Source organism: Lagenorhynchus albirostris, chromosome 3 (genome assembly GCF_949774975.1).
Source record: "Lagenorhynchus albirostris chromosome 3, mLagAlb1.1, whole genome shotgun sequence".
NCBI classification, from domain to species: domain Eukaryota; kingdom Metazoa; phylum Chordata; class Mammalia; order Artiodactyla; family Delphinidae; genus Lagenorhynchus; species Lagenorhynchus albirostris.
Genome location: NC_083097.1, coordinates 119,116,950 through 119,144,104, shown reverse-complemented (window position 1 = coordinate 119,144,104; position 27,155 = coordinate 119,116,950). Strand labels below are relative to the sequence as shown.

General features: G+C 46.1%; 1 protein-coding gene across 13 annotated transcripts in view; it reads right to left on the bottom strand.

Moving 5' to 3' along the window:
* ARHGAP26 (Rho GTPase activating protein 26) overlaps positions 1–27,155 on the bottom strand; it is a 543,304-nt gene that overhangs the window by 399,898 nt on the left and 116,251 nt on the right. For all 13 annotated transcript variants that reach the window (XR_009539612.1, XR_009539613.1, XM_060143876.1 and 10 more), the window contains exons 3-7: positions 25,835–25,896; positions 20,841–20,912; positions 15,281–15,382; positions 8,556–8,666; positions 1,273–1,377 (exon numbers count right to left, since the gene is read on the bottom strand). Coding sequence is in view for 11 of the 13 variants with exons in the window: in XM_060143876.1 (XP_059999859.1) it covers positions 1,273–1,377; positions 8,556–8,666; positions 15,281–15,382; positions 20,841–20,912; positions 25,835–25,896 (452 nt within the window). In the remaining 2 variants the exon portion in view is untranslated. The remainder of the gene's footprint in view (positions 1–1,272; positions 1,378–8,555; positions 8,667–15,280; positions 15,383–20,840; positions 20,913–25,834; positions 25,897–27,155) is intronic.

Below are 27,155 nucleotides of genomic sequence, written 5' to 3'. Positions count from 1 at the left end.
AGGGACCATCAAAATCACCTGGGGAACCGGCAGGAAATGCAAATGACCAGTTCTCACCCTGAAAGGTAAGTTTAGCGCCTCTCAACCCAGACATGCGCATTTTTAACAAGCATCCCAGGCCACTCCGACTGGGATGGTCCACAGCAGGGTACGCCCTCCACCTCCCTCCAGGACAGAGATGCTCTTTCTCCAGCTGTTTGCTGATGGCTCCCTCCTCAAATGGAGCTGCTTCACTTAAGGTTACCCCTCCCCCAGGGCACCCTGCACCCGGCAACTAGGCGAAGCCAGGGGCCAAAGGGGGAGGGTCAAGGGACCATCCCAGCTCCAGGGGGCCCAGGGCATCGGCTGAGTCCTCGCCACTCAGCTTCTCCTCCGGCAGGGCCTGCTGCCCTCACTCTGTCACAGGTGCTTCTGCCAACACTGCCTCCTGGGGACCTGCTCTGCATAAATCTCCACTTCAGAGTCTGCCTTCTGAGGGACCCGGCCCAAGGGAAGCCACACTTTGTGACAGCTCATCCAAGATCCTGCAAACTCCTGTTCTCTGAGGCACTGCAGAGAACCATGAGGGGGCAAGCTCAGGCTTCTTAAAGCATGCAGTCCAACCCGCACAGACACACTTGGGTTTATTTGGGCCCAGGATCATCCAGAGACAAAGACAACATGCAGATTAAAGTGGCCCCACCACACAGGGAAGAAGGGGGTTTGAGCCCCAGTGACCGCTAACCAGAGTCCTCAGCAGGATTCCGCGCACGCAAAGGTCCTGCTGCTTACAATCTGGGAAAGGAGACTGGGAGTAAGGCGCACCTACTTGGATCTCCTGGCAGCCTCACTGAGAGTTGAACAACAGCACATCCTTTGAGCCCAAGGCCAGCACGTGTACCCCGTCCCCATCCCCTGAACACACACACTCTATGGTTTTATGGGGCCAGGCGGCTAGATGCACAGAGGGAGGCTAGGTTGGGTGGGGCTGGGACTTCCACTGCCAAAGGAAATCCTGATTCTGGCGCTACAGATTTAAAACATAAGCAGCAGCAGCATTTCCGAGAACATAAAAATAGTGCTTTGAAATAATGGAGGAGAGGATGATGCTCTAACCTGGGACCATCCAGCACCCTAGAAATGCCTGACCCCCACTGCCCTTTGAACCCAAGCAAGACCCACCCTCTCCACCTGCATCTCAGTCCATTTAAGTGATCTGTATGCAACCAGACCCATATTTTGTTTTTCCTTCCCTTAGCGAGGGAACGGAAGCCTGTCCCCTCGCCTACTCACGTTCTGTATGCTGATAGTCAACTGCGTCTTGAAGTCGTTGAAGTCCTTGGCCAGTTCATAACCATGGTGATAGAAAGTGAAGAGTCCTTGTAGGAATGCCAGTAGCTGTAATGAAGGCAGAAGGGCAAACTTAACATAGGCAGGTTCAAAAGGTACTATGGAGCTGTATCTGAGTTCCCAGCCCCGGTTTGAAAGTCTAGAATAAGGTAATAATAATGGCTATCGTTTACTGAGCACTTCTTACATGCCAGGCACTGTAACTTCATATGCCCTGTGTCTCACTGAATATTCATAACAGCCTATGAAATGAATACTGCTATCATCTCCAACTTATCAGTAAGGAAGCAGATTCAAAGAGGTTAACTAACTTGCCCAAAAAACACACAGTAAGTGGCAGCCAGGATTTGAAACCAGGCCTCCTGGCACCAACATCCAAGCTCTTCCCCTGTGAAGCCTCATCACCTCCTAAGAAAATCACTTCTTCAGAAGCTGAAGACCAGGGCTCCCACTCAGTCTCCTTCTAGTATATTCATAATATCAGGTTATCACGCAGAAGGGTGTGGTTATGTTGATAACCAACAAGGAAGGGAGAAAAGGAAGCTGGTGTGTCCTGAGTCTGCAGTCTAACAGGCAAAGTCAAATCAAAGAAAATCACCCAGATCAGATTTCAGCTCAAGCATGTTTCTGTACTTTCCAGAAGCTCTCCAGAAGTAAACACTCTGGACTCCTTTATTAAAATAATCTCATGTTCCCACATTTTCACTTAGGTGGTTTCCCTAAATTCTCACTTAAAGTGTCACAGCCTAAAAGGTAAGCCCATTCCTTGTTTAGTCTTGTCTTTAGTGAAGAGTGAAAACATCTGTTCACTACAATTCTCACAACATGCCTTCATATACTTAAAAACCATTAACGTCCCCACCCTGAGCCCCTGTCAGCCTTCACTTCTCCAAGCTAAATAAACGTTCCTGCCGTCTCTCCTCCCAGTGCCCATATGTAAACCTCACTGTTGTTATGCTTCCCTGGCCCCTTCCCAAGCTCTACATATCCTGTCTCAGTCCCAAATCTCAACCTGAAGACAGGATTACAGTTAAAGCCTGAACAAGGTTCAGAAGAACCAGAACCTCACCTCCATCACAAGCCCAGTTCTACTACATTTGGAGACCAGCCCCATTCTAACTTCTCAATGTCAACTCACACCGTCTGAGTTGTCCCCTCTGACCTGCCTCAAATACCTGTTAACCAAGACACAGCTGCACCACTTTATATTGTTGTGTTTAATCTTCTAGTCCTTAAATGAACATACCTTTACTTATTAAACACAATCTCACTTTGTTTCACCTACTCTCCTTTTTTGAGCAGCAGCCCTAATAATGAGAGTAAAGGAAACTCTCACACTTTGCTTGTGGCAGGAACGGTAAGCACCGAGGTATATACTGACCTGTCTTCAGACAAAGCCACATGCCCAGCCCACTTTATCAAAGAGCTCTGCACTGGAAAGTCAGGCAAAACCCCAGCTTATAACAATGTGATCCCTTGACTTCCTGCTGCCATTGTCCCTCGAACATCTGTTCCCTTAGATCCTTACAGGAGGAGAGGAACAGGCACTGCTGGGTCCTCTGGCTATAAAAACATCTAGAGGCACCATATATACACCCTTCACCTAAATTAAGGAATGGGTGGTAAGCCACAGAGAGTCACCAAAGACTAATAATGAACTCTTTTCTTCAAAGATGACCAAAGTCTTTGCAAAGTCCTCTATGTAAAATACATTTTTGAGAACGTGGCCCACACTTTTCCTTCTAAATGGCTCCAGTAATGGAGAAGAAGGAGCTCTTATGCCAAACCTAGTGCCAGTATTCACAAGGACAACAGTCCTTTCTTATCTCTTCCCTCCCTGTTGTCCTTGAAGGCTGCGCCCCATCACTTTTCCAGGGCACTGAGTCACCCTCTAGTGGAGAATAATGCAGAAGATAAGCAGCTGATTCTCGAGTCATCCCTTCTATTAATGCTGATTTATGCTGCACTTACAGTCAACAGGGCCTCTCTTACTCAGGGTAATTAACTATCTCAGACAGCTTGCTAAGATGCCACCTGGGTATACACACAAGCACTCCAAAGGCAGAGAGCTGCCAATGTTTATTTTGGTTTTCACTTCCTCTGGTATCATGGCTGATTGTCCATTTTTTCTACAGGAAATGATGCCTTCGGTATTGTTATCTTTGGGCCACTTCCTTCCTTCTCCCCTCACAGCATCTTTCGTCCCCTCCCCTACCTCCCACACACTGTATGAATCTTTGAACCTATGACCCCAAGGGAAATGAAAGTCCACTGCTCAGGGAGCTGGGCACGGCCCACAGAAGGACCCCCGAGATGCAAGGATTTGTCTGCCTCAAAGAAATGGTTCTACTCACACACACAGAGGAAGCGCCTGCTGTAGCCTCACCTGGTTATCAGGTAAGAGAAGCCAGCACGTCCACCCAGGCTCCTCCCTGGACAGCCAGACGTGCAATCACAGCATGACAAAGCAAATGCCAGAGGAAGACCCTCCCAACCCTCCTCTGCCTTCTGCCCCTTCCTTGTTTTCCTCTGAGAATAACTGTAAGAAAATTTATTCCTATTTCCTAGCTGATAACACAGATTTTTTAAAAAATAATAAACAAAAATGTAACTGCGTTATTAGTGATGGTTACAACCTTCTGGACTACGTGATAAATTTAAGGTTTTTTCCATTTATAGAATAGAGCTACTGTTTTGGGTTGAATTTTTTCCCCCAAACCCAAAAGATACAAAGTCCTAAACCCTGGTATTTCAGAATGTGATTTTATGTGGAAACAGGGTCTGTACAGAGATAATCAAGTTAAAATGAATCCATTAGGCCCTAATCAAAAATGACTGGTGTCCTTAGAAAGGGGGGAAATTTGGACACAGTAACAAACACAGAGAGAAGATAGTCCTGTGAAAATGAGGAACTGAAGTGAGGCATCTATAAAACAAGGAATGGCAGATACTGCCGGGAAAGCACCAGAAGCTAGGAAGAGGAAAGGAAGGATTTTTCCTTACAGGTTTCAGGGGCAGCAGGGCCATGCTGACCTTGATCTCAGACCTTTAGCCTCTAGAACTATGAGACAATACATTTCTGTTGTTCTGAGGCACCCAGTTTGTGGTACTTTGTGACAGCATCCCTAGCAGAAGAATACAGCTACCAAGAACCATTCATTCACACCGACGAAGAGAAGGGCAGCCAGTAAAGGGATGAAAAGCTGGGCTGGGTAAGCCAGGTAACTCCCTTCAACTTGTCTTTAACCTGTTACTGCAGTGGATTACGGTAGAGATTGAGATCATCTATGTAATGGGCTTAATTAGCACAGGCGTGCTAGCAGGGGCAGCTCAGCAAGAAGGACAGAATCAGACCGATGTGTCAGAAAAGGCACTGTGCTGACAGGGTCAGGACAGGATGCCACTGACCAAAGCGAAAGAATGACAAGCTGCAATGGGGCGGAAGCCGTGAGAAAGGACAGGAAGGCACAGCACCAAGAAATACTCTGGAGGCGAAATTCAGAGGCTGTGGAGCGTGACGAACGTAGAGAGTGAGCTCTCTGCCGCAGTAGGTAACCTTCAATTAGGAAAACTCAGGCAACAGACGGAATATGGCTTCACCTTCATGAAGCCAGTCGTGTCATTATCTACGATCCCAATCTCCAGAACATTTAGTACCTCAACAAGGAAATTAAGGTTTCCAGGGCACACAAAAATATACGGTTTAGATCCCAGAGTCTGATTTTTCTTCCTTAGCATACTAAAATTTTGTTTCTTTTTCTGAAGGTCAATAACTTCCGGCACTTGAAGTTACTTTCTAAGAAACAAATGAACATAGTCGATGTACATGGAGGTTCCTTGAATGGCTGGAAGATTCCCTTGACTGCAACCAACTCAACACATGAATATGCACACCAGGCACCCCAACTTTAGTTCAATCGATTTTTTTGCTTGTTTCCTTTCCACCCTTAAGTAGTCAAATGCTGTTTCATGGAGATTAAGAGTCAGACCACTACAGCTCTGCTATTTACTAGGTGTGACCTTGCAGAAGTAAATAAATGTGCTTCCATTTCTTTATCTGAAAACAAAAACAGTACCTACCCTCAGAGATGATATAAGGATTGAATGACATAATGTGGTAAAGCACTTATTACTCACACAGAACATGACAGAGTTTCAGCTGATATCATCGACCGTTATTTCACGCTCTTCTTTTGTACAATCTAGGCCAGCGGCTTAAACTTTAATGTGCAGCAGAATCGCCTGGAAGGCTTACAAAAAAATAGATGACTGGGCCCTACCCACAAATTTCAGGTGTGGGGTAGAGCCTGAGAATTTGTATTTCTATGACTTTGAGAACCAGTGATCTGGTCAGTAGCTTTTTCATTGTGTGACTCTCTTCTCCCTACCCACAGCTCCAGCCACTCACCTGCCTATCAACTGGTGTGCTCAGAAACAAGAACTTCTATAGAAAAGTGAAGGTCACACATCTACAACCAACCTCTCCGCCAACTCATTTAACTTAACTCAGGACAAGCTCCTACCACTTTCTCTTCACTCTAACATGAGACCAGACCTTTTTTTCATTAGCTCTCCAGGTGCCTCACTTTATGACTTCAAAAACATCTGCAAACCACAATGGTTCTCTACTTTTTAAATCCCTCTGGTACATCCATCCTATGCATGCTGGCACTGAACTGCTTGCTACCTTGGCTAGCTCTTTACCATAGACACTGATTCCCCAAGGAGACTGTGAGCTCCTCAGACAGAGCAGCTGGGTCATCAGCATTTTCTATGCTATTCAGAAAATAAATGCTTTTACATTTACCAAGACTATATTAAACCAAGTAGGCCCTGTTAATACTGGCACTTGACTCATTTGCTCACTTGAGGAGACCCTGGGTGGCCAAAATTGATATATTCCTCTACTTCAGAATAAAAAATAATCGCTAACTGGGTCCTAATAAGCAATTATATAATAACTGGGTGTTACTTAGGTTAGCTCTATTCTAAGCATCTTACCCGAATAAACTCAGGTAATCCTCCTAACATCTTTATAAAAGTGGTATTATTATACCTATTTCACAGAGGGGAAAACTAAGGCTCAAAAAATAACTTCCCCCAGAATGCGTAGCTGGAAAATGGCTGAGCTGGGACTTAAATGCAGGCAGTCTGGTTCTAGAGCCCTTGACGATGATGCTACACTGCCTCTCAAAAAACCTAAGACACTGATATACTACGGTAGCATGCCAGGAAACAGAAGGATAAATCTTTATAGATTTCTTTAAAAAAAAAAAAAAAAAAGAGGAGGAAGAAAGGTAGGAGGAGGATACGGTGGGGGAGGAGGAGAGGAAAGCCCACCTAGATGAGCAGAGTCAACCAGCTGAGCCCAGCCTAGACTAGATGAACCCCACAGATGCGTAAGAAATAAACGTCTATTGTTGTATAAGGTTTTGTGGTTATCTGTTAGCCAGCAAAAGCTAACAGATATGATATCTGATTCACTCTATGGAGACATCAAAATGGACACACAAAAAAAACCTCAAAAATAGGATGGGTCAATTAAAATGCAACTCATCAAAATCAGGTATTTATAGAATAATATCAAACAAAGTATACATAAAGATTATGAGAATCACACTGGTTTTTTTTCCTCTAGAAGTTCTAGTAAAAGCAAGTGAAAAGGCTAATTCTTCATGACAGCATTTGAATTCCTGCTCCAGCCACGAGAGAGATGAGACTTTCTTTTAGTCAACCTGTGATTGAATGGCTAGTTTTAACACCTCTGGGCCCCAAGCAGGGAAATCAACAAGCTTGCTTTCTCTGACAGATGGCTTTCCCCATCTCACAGACCCTGCAGAAAGATGTGGATTTTGACCTGAGATCTTGGCAGAGATCATTGCTGGAAAGGAAGCTGGCTCTAAAGTTTCCCTTATTCAGATAAGACTGAGGTAATTAATAGCTTTGAAGAATCTGCCAGATGACATGGCTGGGAGTAGACTCCCAAGATCAAAATAGCTCCAGCAAAGTAAAAGATGGACACAACAAATTCCAAGGCCAAATGGAGTCTTGAAACTACCAGTAAGTCTACGTGCCTAAAAAGCATCCTCAAAGTTTATAAATTAGAAACAGGGCACAGAACATTCTTGACCAAAAAGAGCAGTCACTTTCTTTCAATTTCTTATAGTTTTGTTATTTGCTTAAGAAAATCACTTTTTTTTTTTTTTTTTTTTGCGGTATGTGGGCCTCTCACTGTTGTGGTCTCTCCCGTTGCGGAGCACAGGCTCTGGACGCGCAGGCTCAGCGGCCATGGCTCACGGGACCAACCGCTCCGCGGCATGTGGGATCCTCCCGGACCAGGGCACGAACCCGTGTCCCCAGCATCGGCAGGCGGACTCTCAACCACTGCGCCACCAGGGAAGCCCCGAAAATCACCTTCTTAAATCTAGGTAGGTAATCTCATTCGTATAGAGACCCCAGGCTTGGGTCTAGATCAGAGGTTGCATTCAGCTGAAAACTTCAAGATCTGCAAGAGTTTTAAATTGAGGCCCACATGCTTATTTGGTGTTTCCATGGATTCTGAACACTAGTGCCACAGAGGGGTAGAGCAATACCACATCTGCACAAAACCACAACCACACTGGGGTGGCCTAAGCTACAGCCAGACGTGTCCCCACATTGCAACCCTTCATGCCCAATGGAACATTCTGTCCAAGTCCAAATCCCATCACGATTCACTCAGAACGACCTCCATGCTGCTTGGTTATAACAAACTTAGAGTGAGAAACTGCTTTATATCGCATCTTTTAATACATGCCTGGGATAAGGAGGGGCTTTGAACTTAGGAGGCAAAAATAGAATGGCTTCCTTGGGTTACTGCTACACTTGCGTTACTTGAAGGAAAGAAGAAGCAGGGAAGGAAGGAGGAAAGTTAAGGTGTCATCACTATTGTTTGGCAAGATGAAAACTCCTCCCCTCCCCTACTTTGACTTGGAAACCAACCAGCACAACGCAAGGTAGCTAGAGGATGGAACCATTGCTGAATGCTCTACACCCATGTCTGTGGTTGTCCTGGGAAGAGCCCGGGGTAGCCAGTTGACCAAGCACTGTTACTAGCAGAAGGCACAGCAACAGGGCTGGTCAATCTCTTCATTAACAACTTAGAGCATTTCGTCATCTAGGTAGTTGGAATGAGGGGTGGGAGATGAAAGTCTGGGTACACAGTGAAACCTCGAGCATCTACTTACAGGCTCCACAAACTCAAACATCTTTCTCTCTTGGACTTCTTGCACCTTGAAGACATACTCCAGGGATACTTCATAGAAATGCTGCCGGACCAGGTCCACTTGGCTGTCTGCCTACAAACAAGATGGAATTTCAGAGAAAAATCAGGTCACTATCTGAGGAGAGGATTCAGCAAGCAGGCAAAAAAAATCTCTGGAGATGGTTTTTAAAAACAAATCCAGTAGCATGAAGCAGAAATAAGAACAATGATCATGGTTACCCGAGCGCTAATTTTGTGCCAGGAACCATGCCCATAAAGCTGTACATCAGGGCTTCCCTGGTGGCGCAGTGGTTGAGAGTCCGCCTGCCGATACAGGGGACACGGGTTCGTGCCCCGGTCTGGGAGGGTCCCACGTGCCGCGGAGCGGCTGGGCCTGTGGGCCATGGCCACTGGGCCTGCGCATCCGGAGCCTGTGCTCCGCAAATGGGAGAGGCCACAGCAGTGAGAGGCCTGCGTGCCGCAAAAAAAGAAGAAAAAAAAAGCTGTGCAGCATTACCTTATTCAATCCTCATTATACTTTCAGTTATTTAACCCTCATTACGCTCCTAAAAAGAAGATATCCTTACCCGTAATTTACAGGAAGTAAATGAAATCTGCTAACGTTAAGGAACCTGACCTAGTTGGTACGAGGCAGAGCTGGGATTTCTGTCCTGGCTGATCTGCCTCCAAGACCCCTGCACATTCCTAAACCACTAGACTCTACCGCCTACCCACACCCTAGGCCGACCTAAGTTCCATGCAAGACAGATTTTTAAAGAGAAAAAGAAAACATGCAGGGCCATCCTCCTCCCATCCTTCTAAATGAACAAAAAAACCTGATAGGGGGCAGGGGACCTCAGAAAAGAACATTTTCACACGGTCGCACATACTTTCTTTGGACGAGGATGAACTATTAGTTTACCCCAAGCAGAGTAATTACATTGCTGCCTCGGAACCTCACCTCCCTCTCTGTGCAGGTGTGTGGGCTGTAAAGGTCCACACCTGGCTACAATTAAGCCACTGATCTGGGATCCAGAACCCAGGGGAGAAAATGAGCATGTGTGGAGTAGCAAGATGCTGTGCTGGGAAGTACCTTAACTCTCACTATAAAGCTCTTACCCTTTCCACTCTTTTCTTTAGAAATGAAGTATGTCATTCGATAACATACTTTACAAAGACAAAGCCCCCAAAGGAGTATTTCTTTCAGTGTTCCTTTGTCAAGATTCCTGCAGAACAAAACTGGGACAGACCTTTTACTTCATTATACCAAATATGGTATTGCTAACCTGACATCTTAAGGAGCTGGCCAATCATTCATTCATTCATTCATGGAGTTCACAGCATGATGAGGAAGAGATAATTAAATAATCATGTAAATAAAAAGAAAATGACAAACTCTGGAAAAGCACAAGGCGCCATGAAACAACCCAAAAGACTCCATTCAAGTCTCCTGCTAGCAACTTTCTCGCGGGGCAACTTCCATATTAATATGCAGAAGGCAGTCCCCTAAGTAACAGCTGCACAAAACCAAAATGAAGGGCTAAGCCTGGGGGCATCACCTAAGCCTCCAAGCAGGAGAGCTGATGTCTGAGCACTGACAGAGCTTTATTTGGAGACCCCGTTTCAGAAAGTGCTTGCACCACGCCCCCTGCCAGGTGTAGCCGGTGGACCAGTGCCTGACACACCTGCCACCTGGGCTCCTGCCGGCTAAGGCCCGTTAAGTCCCTGTAGTCCTTCATTTCTCATAGTGCAAATCCAACACACTTACACCTAGGGACGTATCTATTTCCCTGACCTCCCGCACACCCCCGATACATCCTCTCTGCTTGGGCTTGCCAAGTGAGACACAACAGAAATAAAAGTCATTCGGAAAAGCTGCAAGTTAGGCAGGGCTGGAGGAGCCAGGAGCAAAGTCCTCTGAGAAGAAGAGCAGAGCCCAGCGTCAGTGAGAGAGCCAGGAGAGCAACAATCTGGGTGGGAGTTGCAGTTCTATCATCTTCTAGCTGGTGGGACCCACTCCAGTCACTTATCCTCTCCCAGTCTCTTCCCCACACCTGAAGGCTGGAGATGTTATGATCTGCCCTTGCTCTGAGTAGAGCTGTTTCAAAGAGAAAATGAGCTAAAGGATGTGGACATTTGAAAACCAGGAAGTGTTCTGTGCACACTGGGGGTTATCACCAGGGACATCTGAGCAGATGGGCTGTAATCCCTGCTCCTACCCTAAGCCAGCCACACCTTCTCTGGGCGGTTCCAACCCTCTCTTCACCGGCCTCCCTGCTTTCTTTCTCTGCTCCCGCAATCCAGCCTCCACCCAGCAGCCAGAATACCTTTCCTAAAATCTCCATCAGCTGTTCTCACAGCTCCTTCAACACCTCCCACTGGCCTCTCCCATGGTCTGAAGACCCTGAGGAACCGGCCCAGCCCTCCTTCCCTACCCCTCTCCCACTGAGCTCCAGCTGGGGCTCCTAGCTACCCTCCGACACTCCGAACTCTTTCTTGCCATGCAATCTTTGCACTTGCTGTTCCTTCTGCCTGAAAACCTCTTCCCCTAGATAAATATTCAATTTTTTTAAACTTTAATGCACAGTAAGAAATACCTCTTACATTATGACCCAATAAACAAACATTTATAATTAGGTGCAACATACTTTCATATTTTTCACTCTAGTCTAGCCTATTCTATGTCATGACCCAGTAACTCAGATCTTATGACACACCCATAATTTAAAGAACATTGTCCTAGCTTTTCACCCAGCTTGCTCTTTCTCTTCATTCTGGTCTCAATTCAAATGTCACCTCTTTAGAGAAGCCTACAATGATGTTATTTTAGGTATGTTACCCCAGGGAGTCTCTATCCTATCTCCCAATTTATTTCCTTATCACTACATGAAATTCTTACTTATTTCTCTCTCTTTTCATGTATTGCCTACTAGAATATAAAGTCGATAACAGCAAAGGCCTTGCCTCACTTTTCCATTCCAGATCCTGAACAGGGCCTGGCCCACAGCAAACATTCAACTGATGCTTGAGGAATAAATGAATTGATCTCTATGTGGCCCAGCACTGAGAAAAAAAAGCATAACAATGCATTTCCAGAGGAAAAGGAAGATGAAATCCCAAGTGGAATGGTAGGTTGCTCCTGCCAATGCCCCTCTCATATGCGCCATAGAATTTACCACATCCTTAGCTCCTCTTGTGATGGAATCAGAAGCCAGATTCCAACCCCTGGGCAGGCAGTTCCTCTGCCCTGTTACTTAAGAAGCTGTCAATCTACCAGCTTGTCCAAGACCCACCAACCATTCCGTGCTTCTTGGAAAAGAAAAATTCTCCTAGACTGTAGGTTCCGATCATTCATTTCACTCCACACAACACACCCAACTCCTGAACGGACTTTCACAGAAGCGTCCAAGGACAAAGAAATAATTTGTCCAAGGAATGATTTATTATCTTTGAAGCCAGCTTCTGAGCCACTGAAGAAAACACTGGCTTTTAAAAAGTCTTCCACTAGATGGCAGTGTCACTCCACATCGCTGCCCAGTCATTTCAGCCACCAGAGGTCCAGGATGGGCTAGAATTTACAAGTATTCATTCAGGCCTGCAATCAGGGAATAATTCTGGATCATCAAAGGAAGTAGCTTCCGTTAAATGTGTAGTAGGTGATTCATAATATTGTTAAAAGTTGATCTTTTAATAAATGTAAGGAAAATCATCACTAAATAGCTGGAAGACCTTGAGTAAATCACGTAACCTCTGCAAGGAACTCAGGTCCTGCATGCGAAATTCTAAGAGGTTTAACCAGAGGATCACCAAGGTCCCTCCCGCTCTCCAATTCCCTTAGCTTGACACTCGCATTGAATAACAATGGCTGGCAGGCAGCCCAGCAACATCCTTCCCCACAAGATGGCCAGAGAAGAGCTTACTGGGTTAAGGGAAACGGCTCCAGAGTCAGGAGCCAAGGTTCAAATCCTTGCTGACTAGCTATAGGCAGGCTATTTAAACATCTCTGAGCCTCAGTCTCCTCCTATGTAAAAGAGAGGGAATCCACCTGTACTTCATAGGGTGGTTATGAGGATTTGAGCACATTCCACATAACAGCGCTTAACATGGCGCCTGGTACATGAATACGCATTCAGTAAACACAGGCCGCTATTGTTGTTGTTGTTAGTAAAAATATTATCATTATTATTGTTATTATTATGAGATTTTTTATTCAATTTAATTCAGCTTAGGTATAAAAAGCAATGCTTGAGAACAGACCAGGACTTGCAAGAAAGACCTGCAGCCCACTCCTTGCCTTCAAAGTATTTAGGAAGTGTGAATGGGTAAAAAAAAGACAAGGATTGTAACAAAAAAGCATAATGAAAAAGTTTCCACTAAGATAAATACTGACAGTCAGTGCTGCAGACAGAATGTTTGCCCACCTCACCACTACGTTCATATGATGAAACCTAATCCCCAGTGTGATCGCATTTGGGTGGGGCCCTTGGGAGGTGATTAGGTCATGAGGACAGAGTCCTTACAAAAGACGCCAAGGGGGCTCCCTCACCCTTTCTGCCATGTGAGGAGACAGCTAGAAGACAGCCATCTACGAACTGGGAAGCAGGCCTCACCAGACACCAAATACGCCAGTGCCTTGATCCTGGGCTTCCCGATATCCAGAACTGTTAGAAACAAATTTCTGCTGTTCATAAGCCACCCAGTCTAGGGTATTCTGTTATAGCAGCCTGAACAGACTAAGGCAGCCAGGAAGAATGCCATCCAATTTGGGAGCAGGGGAGGGGGAGGAACAGGCCAGTTATGGGGATAATACTTTATATTTGTGTAGCGGCTGTAATTTACCTTCTCATCCATGAAGTAGGCAGGACAGGTATTTTATGAGTATTTTACAAAGGAACTAGAGCTCAGAGAGACCAAGTACTTGTCCCGGGTCACACAGTCAACTACATAGCAGAGCAAGCCTTGTAAAGAAAGTATCTCTGCCAGTCCAGTGTTCTGGTCCTCATATTGCTATCTCAGGGGGAGATGCTATTGGCACAGCCCTAAAAGAAAATGTGGGACTCATTCCAGACCAACTCACCAGGAGCCAGGCATGGAGAGAGCAGACCGAGAGGAGAAGTAGCCTCACTCTGGTGAAGTCATGCAGGTAGGATAACTGTACTGTGGGCCTCCCAGTACCAGTAGGTGCTAGAACAATCACATATTCTCTCAGCTGTGATAACTGCACTCGTGGTGCATGGTCACCTAACTGCTTAGGAACTACAGTTAGCCAGATCTGGTGATTGTGAGCTCCAGCCAAAATGCCTTTCCCTATCGTTTCCAAACCCTAAACGCCAAATGATGTTAGAAGAATGATAACCGATCAGGACAGATCCTAAATGGAATTACGTATTTATCACAGACAATTCACATATCCTTGGGTATCTCCTAGGGCCCATAGACCCATGTAGAGCTGGGAATAGCCTTTTCTGTATCATCCAATGAAAATCAGCATTTCCTTAACCTTCTCAATCACATTTGACAAGATTTACCCGAGCAGCTTTGCTACTTCAAGAATCTCTTCCTCCTGCGTTGGCTACTTTCTCCCTAATTCAAGCAAAAAATCTTCAAGGAAAGGTCAGCAGTTTCTTACTTCCTACAGCTCACCCCAAATACAATTGCTGCTGCTTGGCTGGCCAAGAACTGGTCTGCAAAGCCCACTATAAACACTTCCTGTTAATAAGTCTGTATCCATCACTCAAACAACTGATTCAAACACTCATTTCAAAGAAAGAGTTCTGAGCACAACACTTCCTAACTGAGGGTGTGTAACAAATCCTGGGCTCCACCATCTCCTGAGTAATCCTCATCTTTCAACCTCTGACCCTACCATCTTCATATGAACAGAAGTACTGGCAAGGAATTTGCTCAAGAAGAAAGGAAACTGAAGAATGAGGGCTAGCTTGGAAGCCATAGCCTCGCTTTAACACACACCTGAGATAGTTCAAGCAAATTGTTAAGAGCTAAATAAGATGATATTCATGTAGCCAAGTTTGGAGTTCCACTAGCAAACTGCCCTGTCTCCCCAAAACATAAACCCCCTCGCCATGCAAATCTCCATGAACTAAATAAAAATGGTCATAGCTCCAAGGCCACAAATCTGACTTTTCTTTCCAAGAGAACTACTCTTAAAAAAGACCCCATGCAAATCCAAAAAAAACAGGGGCAGACCAGAGAATTTACTTTTTTGAAACAAAGTTACCTAAGCACAAAATACATGAGACAATAAAATACTGCTTAAAAAAAAAAAAAAAGACTAATGTCAAGCACTGGTTGGAATAATTTTTTTTTTCATTTCACATTAAGGAAGGATGACCAAAGTGTTTCAGATGCTAACATTTCAAATCAGTGATGTAAGGAGGAGGTGGAAAGGCAGGGTAAGAGAGTACAGAATCAAGGTCAAGGGTGAGAGAAACAGGAAAACAGATCTCAGTTTGAAAGGAGGAAGCACAGCCTAGTGATTAGGGTGATCTGGACCAGCTGCATGTTCCTTGCTGTGGACAGGCGGGACGGCCGTACAGCGTGGCTGCATCGGGAAGGGACAAAGGCAATGCGGGCAGCAAGCGTGGAATGAGGGATCAGAATGAGGCTCCAGCAGAGAGTAACCAGAACGTATCCACAGCACCACGGAAAGATTAAACACTTTATTCAGATACTAGTAAAGTTTCTTACCTCCTGCAGCTGAGATTCTTTCTTTTTGGAAGACAAATTCAAGTGTTTTTCTAAGATACCGCAATACTTCTCTGTCTCCTTGTCATACTTCTTTTTGGCTTCCTGACAAAAAAAAAAAAAAGAGGAAAGGAGAAAAGGACTAAAATATTGCAGGAATGAAAGCAACCTGGGTCAAACTCTCCCTGCTCATCTTCATGGCTTCGTCATTCCCTCAGACCCAGAACAGTGGCACACCACCCATTTCCTACTCTTCCAATAATGCCATGAAAGCAAGCAACCACCCATCAACAACAGCCCAACCGTTTTGAGAGTCTATCACAGAGGCGCCACTACTATGCCAGAAATGAGGTAAATACCAGTATTTCAGAGTGGCAGAGCCAGGGTTCCACCTTCTAGAAATTTCAGTTGTAAAAGAGAAATCTCTAGTTTCTAACTCACAAGTATGTTCAAAGCCAAAGGAAGAAGGGAAGTTACCGGTGAAGCTAATCCCCAAACAGGAAGATCCACTTACACCTTAAATGGGACAAGTCTAGACTAAGAGTAGATCCAGCTTTAACTGTGTTCACAAAGTATGTCTTAATTTGTAGACCTAACTATTCCTTGACGCAATAATATCACATATGGATCTTTAAGCTGAGGAATAATTCAAAACAAAGAAGACATTATCTTCCCAAATATGTTCACTGTGGCATCATTTATAATAGCAAAAAAAATAAGCAACAGCAACATTGCTGCCCAAGAATAGAATTTGGGATAATTAAAGTATGGGGCATCCAATAAACATAACTAGGAAGGCTAGCATGATACAAACTCGGTGCATCCTACAGGGAATGTGTCTACCTACAGACAAATATTAGATGGGAAGATACTTCAGTGAAAATACTTGAGTTAAGAAAATGGGATAATGGGTGATTTTTTTTTCCCTCCATTTGGGAAATGTTTATTATCTTATATTATTGCTTTCAAAGTTTTATATATATATATATATATATATCATATTACACAGAATAATCCCTGCTCCCCCAAAGTCACTGAAGTTCTATTTCTATTCCTTATTTTACAGATAAGAAAACTTAGATGCAGGAAGTTAACTTGTGTAAAAAGTCACAGAGAGTGACGGAGCTGGAGTCCGAGCCCAGGACAAGCTGCCTCCAAGTCCACATTCTCAGCCACACCTGGAAACACTGTCATAGGCGGTCTCTCCTCCACATTCCAGTGGGGATGGCGGACAAGGGGACTGAAAGAAGGTCTACCATGGCCTGGTAAACAGGATCAAATGTACTAAACTGGGTGCATCATTCCGGCTTTTGACTCACGTGGAGCCCACAGCAGATATTTTTCTGCAACTCCAAGGCTTACAAGAGGAGAAAAAAATTTGCAGCCAGATAAGGAAGCTCAGATACACCTCTTCATTTAACGTCGATATAACAAGCAAGCACTCTGTGTTAGGATCCTTCAGGCACTGGAAATATAATACAATACAAGGCAGAAACGGCCCCACCCTCGGGTGGGGCTGTTCCAGCAGAAGGAGAAACACAATTAACCAGTAAACAAACAGCCTGATTCCAGACCGCTGCAGGTGCCATGAAGGAAACCAACAGGGTGCAGTCCCAGAGATTCCTGCAGAGAAGTGCTCCAGAGAGGCCTCACTGGGGAGGGGAGGTATGATCCAAGACCTGCCCACCTCGTAAGGGGCAGAGTGGAGCCTTCCAGACTGGTAAGTGCAGATGCTCTGGGCAGAACACACTGGGCCTACGCATGGAGGCATTACCAAGAAGCCATCACCGGAAGCTCTGAACAGCACCCGTGACAGCAGAACACCACTTATCTGGTCAACGGCAAGACTCTAAGCCTCACAGAGTGGGCAGAATCATCATATACCCATTAGAGCTGGCATGTACCCATTTCTACAAATCTGAATTTTGCTTGAAAGTTTTACATACACAAACAAACATGCAGAAGCATGTGAAGACAAAGCTGGAGGAGACATTCCTCCTTCAAAAGAGGAGAGGTACAGGCAAGACACTTGACTCAAGCAATGCTTTTCCTTCACAGAAGTCAGCGACTTTGAGCTGGGGTTCCAACTCTGACTGACGCTCGCACAGGCACTCCACCAGCCTCGTCGACAACCCCCAAAAGAGAACCCTGCGCCAGCGGGCCAGAGGTGAGAAAGGGCTCAGCAACATGAGTCACTGGCATTCTGTGACTTTCTGGCAACTCGACCTTTGGGGGAATAACTCCTCTAGGATTGAGATCATGTTCTTAGAAGACAGGAGGGTGGTAAGACTCAGTCACTCAGGTACGGAGATGGTGTTCCCCTTCCAGGGAGTCCACGGTGGGTGGTGAAATGGATCCAGGACAGAGTTAGGATCCTGGAAATTATTCCCAACTCCATACAAACCACTACCCCTCTGGGACTCAGTTCCCTCATCTATAAACTAAGGATGACTAGACGAAATAATGGCTCAAGTCTCCCCTTTCAGCTCAGAGACTGTCTAACAAAAAAAAGCATAAGAACACTCATCCCATCATAGGACTGTCAGGACTACATGAGATAAACCATATCCAGTGCTTGGTAGAGTGCTTGGCACATGGAAAGTGCTCGATAGAATTCAGTGCTGATGATGCTGGTGGCGGCAGCAATGATGTGGTCCATCATCTAACCCCACCGCCTCCTTATTAGGACACCACTTGCTTTCCAAGTTCCACGTCCATGAAGGCGACCCGTCACAGCACCCACCACAACTTGCAGTCACACGCTTATTCATATCATTCTGTCCAGTGCCTTTCTCCCTGCACACCATGAGCACGGTGACCACATCTGCATTTACCTGCACCGAACAGCAGTGTGGAGCATGGTGCCGGGTACACAGCAGGCTCTCCCCTGTTTTTTATGAATGAACTGTGTGTATCGAATAGAATAGTTTACGTCAAATGATTTTATGACAGTGTTCTGAGCGGCACTTTATAGGAGTTCACTCATTTCTTCCTCATAATAACTCTGTAAGGTAAGCACTCTCAGTATCCCCATTTCTCAGCTCAGGAAACGTGTGGAGAAGGTCAGCAACCTCTCCACGTTTACATGCAAGAGGCACAAGTAGGATGTGGACTCAAGCAGTCCCACTCTTAGCCACTCTCTCTGATGTCTATTCTACTTTCACTGGAGAGCCCAGCTTCGGCTGCAGGGAAAATAAACTCCCCCAAACTCAGAAATCTAAAAGCAGGGCCACAGCTATGCCAAGCCCCAGGGTCCGCCCTACCCCAGAGCAGCCACGTTAGCACAAGAATCCTCCTCACGTGCAGCCTTCACCCCCAGAACTCTAACTTCTGCTTCCTGCAAGTAGCAACAGGTTGTTATAGCAACCGAAGTGCACCAGACCTGGGAGGAGGAGGAAGGGTAATTTTAGCATCACACGGGCAGACTTCAGAAGTAAGGTCTTTTTTTTTTTTTTTTTTTTGTGGTACGCGGGTCTCTCACTGTTGTGGCCTCTCCCATTGCGGAGCACAGGCTCCAGACGCACAGGCTCAGTGGCCACGGCTCACGGGCCCAGCCGCTCCGCAGCATGTGGGATCTTCCCAGACCGGGGCACAAACCCGTGTCCCCTGCATCAGCAGGCGGACTCTCAACCACTGCGCCACCAGGGAAGCCCCAGAAGTAAGGTCTTTGAGGTATTCCTGAGTCTGCTCCCTAGATGGCCTAGTAGAGGGGTTGTTTCTCTGTGTTCTCTTAAACACACGTAATACTGTGATATACATGTACGGGGATGGGGGGTGGGGAAGAGGAACAGGTAGACTGAAAAAAATAAAATAAAATAACGAAGGGGGAGGGATGAAAAATCATCCCCAACGTCATCACCTCATTCTTCAACAGGAATGAGAGAAGAGAATGTGTGTGAGGGGAAACATGTTTTGGTGAGTGACTATTTCATATAAATTTTTTAATTCTTGTGTTTCTCACCATCTATAGCCCCCAGCAAAGTACCTGCTCCTGTCACTCGGATCACTGATACTAACCCCAAAGGAACCCACTGAGCCTTCTGCTCTTCCTCCGTGGTAACTATGGTAACCCACACGCCGCCCAGGGAAGAGGCTGGAGTGAGAGGCGTAGGAGACACCTACTGGAGAAGTGACTTCTGGAAAGATAACTCAGTGAATGAGCCACTGTGTGTTTGCGGGAGGGGAAAGCACAGGCCCCAAGGCCACGAAAGAGACAGTGCTCCTTGGGTCTGAGAACTCAGGGAGGGGCACTCGGCATTTTCCCATCCATCCCTGGGCTTGTTTCCAAGTCTCGGACAAAATCTTAGTGAAATAAGACTTCCTTTAAACTATACATTCCTTAACCTCGGATAGAAGACCAATGAGCCCCAATATCTTCACAAATGAAAACTGTAAAATTGGTAGGGAGGTGCTGTAACAGTGGAAGAAGAATCTTGGCCATGGTCCCTCCTTCAAACTAGGGCCATTCCTCCCTCTTAATAACCCTGCCTGAACCGAACATCTCTGTCACGTCCTAATCATATTCATTTTTAAAAAGCACATGCACTTAGTTGGGGGCTGAGGGGAGAGCACACTTCGTTACACTTCAGCTATGTTTTTCCCACCTACAGGCAGGCATCTCTCAAGGCCATTTCACAACTGAGTAAAATCCACACCTTCTCCACAAGTAAGAGGGTGATGTTGCCCAAAACCCCCTGCAGGTGGCACAAGGGACTGCGGCCGAATGACTCACAGCTCCAGGAAAAAAAAAAAACAGGGAGAAAATCTTGAAAATCTTTTTGCTTTCATTGATTCCAATGAAAACATCTTGCCCGCAGGTGGTCTCTAACACTCTACTGAAGGTCAATCTCGCTAGGGTTGTCTACTGATTTATCACAGGGCAGGGGACCCCAGAGAATCCACCTTTAAAAAATGAATAAAATTCCCTTCTCAGTCTTTCAGTAACAGTCAGCCAACTTTTAGCTATAGTCCCTCCAGGTCAGCTATAACAAATGGTGACCTCTGGGTTGAAGCAGTCCCGCTTTTTGACTTGCACACTGTGTAATATATATTTTTTAATTATTTGCCAGCATTGTTTGAAAGCCAGGAAATTTCATATAAAACTCTTTTAACTTTTCAGTTTCTCTTGAAAAAAATGTAAAGGTCTAACGACAGAGGGCTCCTTTTCATACACAGCTAAAGTGGGCTAAGAAGAGGGTCCCCATGCCCCCAGGGGCCTATTTGCAACCCCTGTCCTAGGCTCCAGTCCTGGACCTCCACAAACATACAATTCCATGGTGTCCAAACACACAGGTATCTACTCACACAAAGGAGGCGTGGTTTCTTCCTTTGGATGATTTATGAACTAGCACAACATGATTAGATGTCAAAACAATAGAACGACAGCTCTGGGGTTGACCCCTCAGTCTTACTTCAGACACTTGTGAAGAACAGATGAGCTGGGCTCTAAGCTTATTTGCCCAGGATTCCCTGAAAATGGTGGGCTTAGATCTTCTGAAGAAGGTGTTGTGTTTTCCAGACCTCCTGCCCTAAAATCCAAAAAGGCGGCTTGCGAAATTCTCACCTTGGCAGCCCCAATCTGCTCCTTTCGAAATTTCTCCAAGGGAGTGATGAGCACTTCGCTGGCATTCTCAATCTGGAGAGGAAAAGCAGAGGGGTCGGGGAGGGGGACAGAGAAGCAGGGTCAGTAAAGAACCACAGCACTGCCGGCACAAAAGGCCTCCGCATGCTTCAGTATAAGATCTCAGTAAGCACAATGGTGCACGTGTCACCTCTTCCTTACACCTGACCCGACAGCATGCCAAATCAAAATCTAGTCATCAGTTCAAAACACAGCATTCTTCCTGTGCATGAGTAAGATAGATTCTTTAAAAATAAAAATGAGGACCTCTAAAAATGTAAGCAACCACACTGATGGCAGAGCGGAACTGGTGGCAGAGTAGGGTCCAAGTTTCAAGCTTCAGGTGACATCTTCTTGTAAATGCTCATTCAGCCAAGTTATATTTAAGTAGATATATTTAAAGGAGGTCAACACTGAGTCTAGGTTAACCCTCCCCCCAAAAAATCCTCCACTTTTGGTGGCATGAAAACCACCCAAGCCTGATTCTGTGTAGCCCTACCTGTTCTGGACGGGGATCAGGTCGCTTGTACCTCCTGGCCACTGGCTGCTCTTCAACTTCATCTCACCGCGCTCACCCCCTCAGGTCCTGCCCTCAACTAAACGGTCACCCGAATGCACCTCAAATGGGCCAAACCTGCCCCACTTCTGAGCCTTTGCATTTGGCTGTTCCCTCAGATGCTTTGTCCCCAAATACTTGTGTGCACAACTCATTACTTATTGTAATTCAGGTCACCTCTTTAGAGAGGCCTTCTCTGACCACCAATGCAATCCAAAGAAACTTCCCACTACCCCACCAAGTGTTTTCTTCAGAAGATGTAAGCCAGCTGAAGTTTTCTGGTTCAGCATTACAAGACGTGCACATGCCTGCGCACACACGCGCACACACACACACGCCACCCTCTTGTAAATGTTCACTTGTCTACCACCATCCCCAAAACACAGAAGAGTGCTGAAAAAAGGAGCACTCAAACATTTTTCAATGACTAAATGAAAGAACGATTTCTTGATTGCCTGCCAACTGTGTGACCACAGGCAAAACATTTAACCTCTCTGGGCTCTAATTTCGTCATCTGCAAAATGAGTGGGGTGGATTGCTCCAGCTCTAAGATTCTATGGTCTCTTCTAAGACAGCACAATTTTTTACAATCTTTCCTTTTAAGTCATTCATTGCTCACTCGTCATTCAACTAATTATTTCAGGAATCTCGTCACAACAAAGCATTATTTTTCTAAATCACATGCCTATCCATTGCAATGAAACCAACAGGGTAAATGCCAGAAGCCATAGATGGAGACAGCAAAGAACTAACTAGACAATGTGAGGGGTAGAAGGTGGCAGGTCTCCAAATTTATTGCCACTTGCCTTTTCTTCAATTTTGAGAGCACTTACTTTAAAAGAGAGCATTTTAACTCTAGAGTGTTGCAATGTTATTTAACTTGCTTGATTTTTATTGTCATTTGATGTCGCTTTACTGGCTCACTTATTTCAGTCTTTTCCACAAATCAAGTGTAAGTCTCTGAAACTCACAATGGAGCTCTGAGCCACTAAGCCATTGGTTCTCAACATTAGCCGAAGGTTAGGCTCACCTGGGGAGCTTTTAAAATTCCCGATGTCCAGGCCACACTCCAGACCAATAAATTAGAATCTCTGTACTTCGATCCAGGCAACAGTGTTTTTTAAACTTCCCAAGTTGTTCCAGTGGACACCCATGGGAGAGAATCCAGCCCTAACTAGATGCTAAATATACAAAAGCCCTAACTTCCCACCTGGGAATCAGGACACCCAAGTCCTTGTCCCAGTCCTGCTACAGCACGCCATCAGCCTTCAGGAGACCTCACTTTTCTTAGCTGCCAAATGAGGGACTGCACACGGTGAGGAATACGGTCTGTCTGGGTCTAAGATTCTATGACTATGTAATTTCCACTCAGTTCCAAGCACTGTGCTGATATTCGAGGCACAGCGGTCCATTCTCTGCCCTTCAAGAACTCATATTTCGGGCTTCCCTGGTGGCGCAGTGGTTGAGAGTCCGCCTGCCGATGCAGGGGACACGGGTTCGTGCCCCGGTCCGGGAGGATCCCACGTGCCGCGGAGCGGCTGGGCCCGTGAGCCATGGCCGCTGAGCCTGTGCTCCGCAACGGGAGAGGCCGCAACAGTGAGAGGTCCACGTACCGCCAAAAAAAAAAAAAAAAGAACTCACAGACACGTGCAGTGACTATCAGGACACAGTGTGGTACATGCAGAATCAGAGGCATGAACTAGACATTCAGAAAACACAAGGGATGGCCAAATATCCCATCTGGGGAGTCAGGGAAGGCTTCCCAAAGAAGGTACAGCTTTGCTAGGCTAAGCTGAATTGATGATGAAGCTGTCACAGGGTGAGGAGGTAAGGAAGGGGCTTGCGATGGCCAGATACTCAGACGCAGACAGTAGAAACTAGATTCACTGACATTAATAATAAAATTGCAGAGGCAAGCTGGAAAGTATAATCCAGTCATTGTTCCCTTACCCCAGACCTTAGCAAGCTGCAGGGTATTCATCGTGATTTGCTCACCATACCCTCCACCCCCAAATACTAACTCTGCCAAGAATCAGACTCAAAAGAATCACTTCCCTTTCTGAGGCACTAGCACGTGCACAAACACACAAGCCTTCCTCTGCCTCCACCCACTACCATCCCTGCTGCTGCTGCTGCCGCCGCCGCCCTCCTGATTCTGGTTCAGGCACCCAGCAGTGAGCAATCAAGGCAAATAGCGTCTCTCTCTGCAGAGCAGAAAGTGAGAGGCTTCTGCTCTGGTTGGAGTTTTAAAGAAATGCCAGCTGCTTTGGTATCACACGCACTTGGGTTTGAATCCAGGCTGTGCTACTTATTAAACTGTGTGATCTTGGGCATGTTACTTAACAGCTGTAAACCTTGGTATCTTCATCTGGACAACGGTGATGATAAAGGTCTCACTTCACAGAGTCATCATGAGGGTTAAAGTAGAAAATGCATGGCTACACGTTTTGGTAGAGGCTGTGAACTGAACTGCATCCCCTCCAAAATTCATATATTGAAGCCCTAACCCCTGTTAAATTAAACAAGGATGCCATTAGATTGAGGTGACTCTAATGCCTTAGTAGCCTACATAAGCAAACCAAAACCTCAAGGTTAAGAAACTGAAACCAATCACAAACAACTAGACTTTCCCAAATAAGGCAACCGCTTAAGCTAGAGCCAATCAAATAATTTCCTTGCTTTGTTTACACATCTGCTATATAAAAGTCTTTGTCCTACCTCCTGTTGATGGAGTGCTCCTAACCACTTCCGGGTTGGCTCTCCCCAATTTGAATCAATTTTTTTTTTTTTTTTTTTTTTTTGCGGTACGCGGGCCTCTCACTGTTGTGGCCTCTCCCGTTGCGGAGCACAGGCTCCAGACGCACAGGCTCAGCGGCCATGGCTCACGGGCCCAGCCGCTCCGCGGCATGTGGGATCTTCCCAGACCGGGGCACGAACCCGTGTCCCCTGCATCGGCAGGCGGACTCTCAAACACTGCGCCACCAGGGAAACCCCCTTGAATCAATTTTTGTTTAAATAAACTTAAAAATTAAACATGCCTCAGTTTATCTTTTAACTCCCCCTATGTGATAGTATTGATATTTGGAGATGGAGCCTTTGGAGATAATTAGGTCATGAGGAGAGAATCCTCGTGATGGGATTAGTGACCTTGTAAGAGACAGGACAGTTTCCCCAACCTTTTCTCTGCCCTGTGAGAAAACAGCAAAGAGGTGGCCGTCTGCAAGCCAGGAAGAGGGCCCTCACCAGGAACCAAATCAGCCAGCAACTTGATTTTGGACTACTCAGTCTCCACAACTGTGAAAAATAAATGTTTGTCATTTAAGCCACCCAGTCTACGGAATTTTGTTACAGCAACCCGAGCAGACTAACACAGTAGACTTAGTCCTAAAACCACTGGCTGTTAGTATGGGAAGAGAAGAAAAATTCTCATTGATGACCCTTCCCTGGGCCTCTGGATCACTGCTGCCTAGAGACAAGCCCACCTGGCGACAGATCAGCATGCAGCTTCATTCCTGATGTCTTAGGAATAAGAGGGAGGCCCCAAAGAGCTTCCTGTGGATCCAAAATCCCTCATCTATGAATGCTGAACCACATCAGAATAAAGCCTTGTACAGAAGATCTCTCTTAAGAACCTGGAGATCAGTGTTTGATTCTCGAATTTGCACACTGGCTCTCTTTGAAGAACTTCTTATAGTTCCCATCATTTACTAAGTACCCCTTGATTGGATGCCTACCAACATAGCAGGCACTGCGTCAGATACCCTGGAACTAAAAGTGAAGGAGGGGCTTCCCTGGTGGCGCAGTGGTTGGGAGTCCGCCTGCCGATGCAGGGGACACGGGTTCGTGCCCCAGTCCGGGAAGATCTCACATGCCGCGGAGCGGCTGGGCCCGTGAGCCATGGCCACTGGGCCTGCGCGTCTAGAGCCTGTGCTCCTCAACGGGAGAGGCCACAACAGTGAGAGGCCCACGTATCGCAAAAAAAAAAAAAAAAGTGAAGGAGAGCTCTTGGATGGGTTTAATAAGGTGAGAAGGAGGGGAGCAGGGTGGGGCACCTTCATTCCCATTCTGCCAGTAAGGAATCTCAGGCTCCCAAAAGTTAAATAATTCAAAAGACCCACCTTAAGTCATATACTTTATATATACACCTTACAGTGAATCTTTAGGAGGACAACAATGTGGTTCTAACTTATCTAGGGTAATCCTTTAAATATTTACAAAAGGTTTCAAACCCAGCAAGGATGAGAAGATGAGGCTTGCTCATGAGCCCAGAGCACTCAAGTGGCAGAGCCTGGACTCAAACCCTGTTCTTCTGACAACAAATCCTGTGTTCCCTCGATGTGACCACACTGTCCAGGACCAAGGGCAGCCCAGCCATACTCACCATCCGTATCCGTTCATCTTCGAGATTCCTGAGGACAGTGGCAAACTCCTGCAAAGACCTTGCTGAAAAAGAGAAAGAGGCCGTGAGGTGGAAGTAGAGTGACAGGCCTTCCAGATACAGCTATTGTGTTATGGACTGAAATCCCTTGGCATAGGCAGAGACCTAAAGACAACTCTTCCCAAGGCTCCCCTAATCTTTTCATCATTAACCATTAAGGATGACCCAGAAATGCAGGATAATCCACCGGGCACTCTAGCTAGGGAAGGGTTTCCTTCAAGGAAAAGACCTGCCTGTTCCTGAGAGAACCCAAGACTGATGGGATGCTGGCCAGCTCCCAGGCTCCAGGCTGGACCAGGCAGAGTTCCTCTTTGGAGTTCAAGGATTTCCTGCCCAGGATTTGACCTCCTTAACCTTTGTCGTGGGGTTGCGTCAGAACCCAACCGTTTCTTTGCAACAGAGCTACACAAACAACACTGCTGGCATTGGAAGCCACATCTCTGGCTTTTCCTTGGGTTCCTCCTCTCTGAGTCCTCGAGCCCCTTATTACTGCAACACGGCTGGCAGCACAGCAGTCAGATGTGGACAGTCTCTTTCGCCGGGATTATTCCAAAGGCAATAAGCATTGAATACAATAGCCCTAAGGATATTCGAGACATTCATGTAATGCTGGGAAAAACATCTGTATAATCAGGAGTTACAACAATGATACGTTTTCACCACTCTCAGCTGTCTCCCAATTCCCTCTGCTCATCCCCAGATCCTGATTTTCTGCATGCTAACAGGGAATCCATAAGCATTTGGTGACTTAATTCAATGTAACTTGCTCAACTCTTCCTCACTTAATGGAGTCAACCAAGATGCCCAATGGAAGAATAAGGTGCAATGACTAGGCCCTGACAAAGACAGGTGTCTTGACACTGCAAATCCTCTGTGCTCAGTGTTGCCCACAGAAGATGGACAGGGGATGGTGAAGAGCGACACGGCGCAGCAAAGCTAACAAATGGTAACCTCCGCTCGCAGCCTCTTGTTAAGGAAAATGCATGGGAGAGGTGGGGCCGTGACCCGGACACGGAGCTCCTCTCCCCATCCGAAGGCAGCGACGGCTACAGAGCTCTAGCCAACTGTTGCCAGGGCAGAATGAGGGGCCGGCTGCTCAGGCTCCCCAATTTTCAAAGAAGCTAGAAAACTGGAACTTTACATAAATTCAACTTCCATGGTAATTCAATTTTTAAAAATGAGCGCCCAAGAAAACATGGCTGCATTAGGACCTCAGCCCATGAGCCATCACCTGCAACCTCTGATCTAACTCTTCTCCCATCTA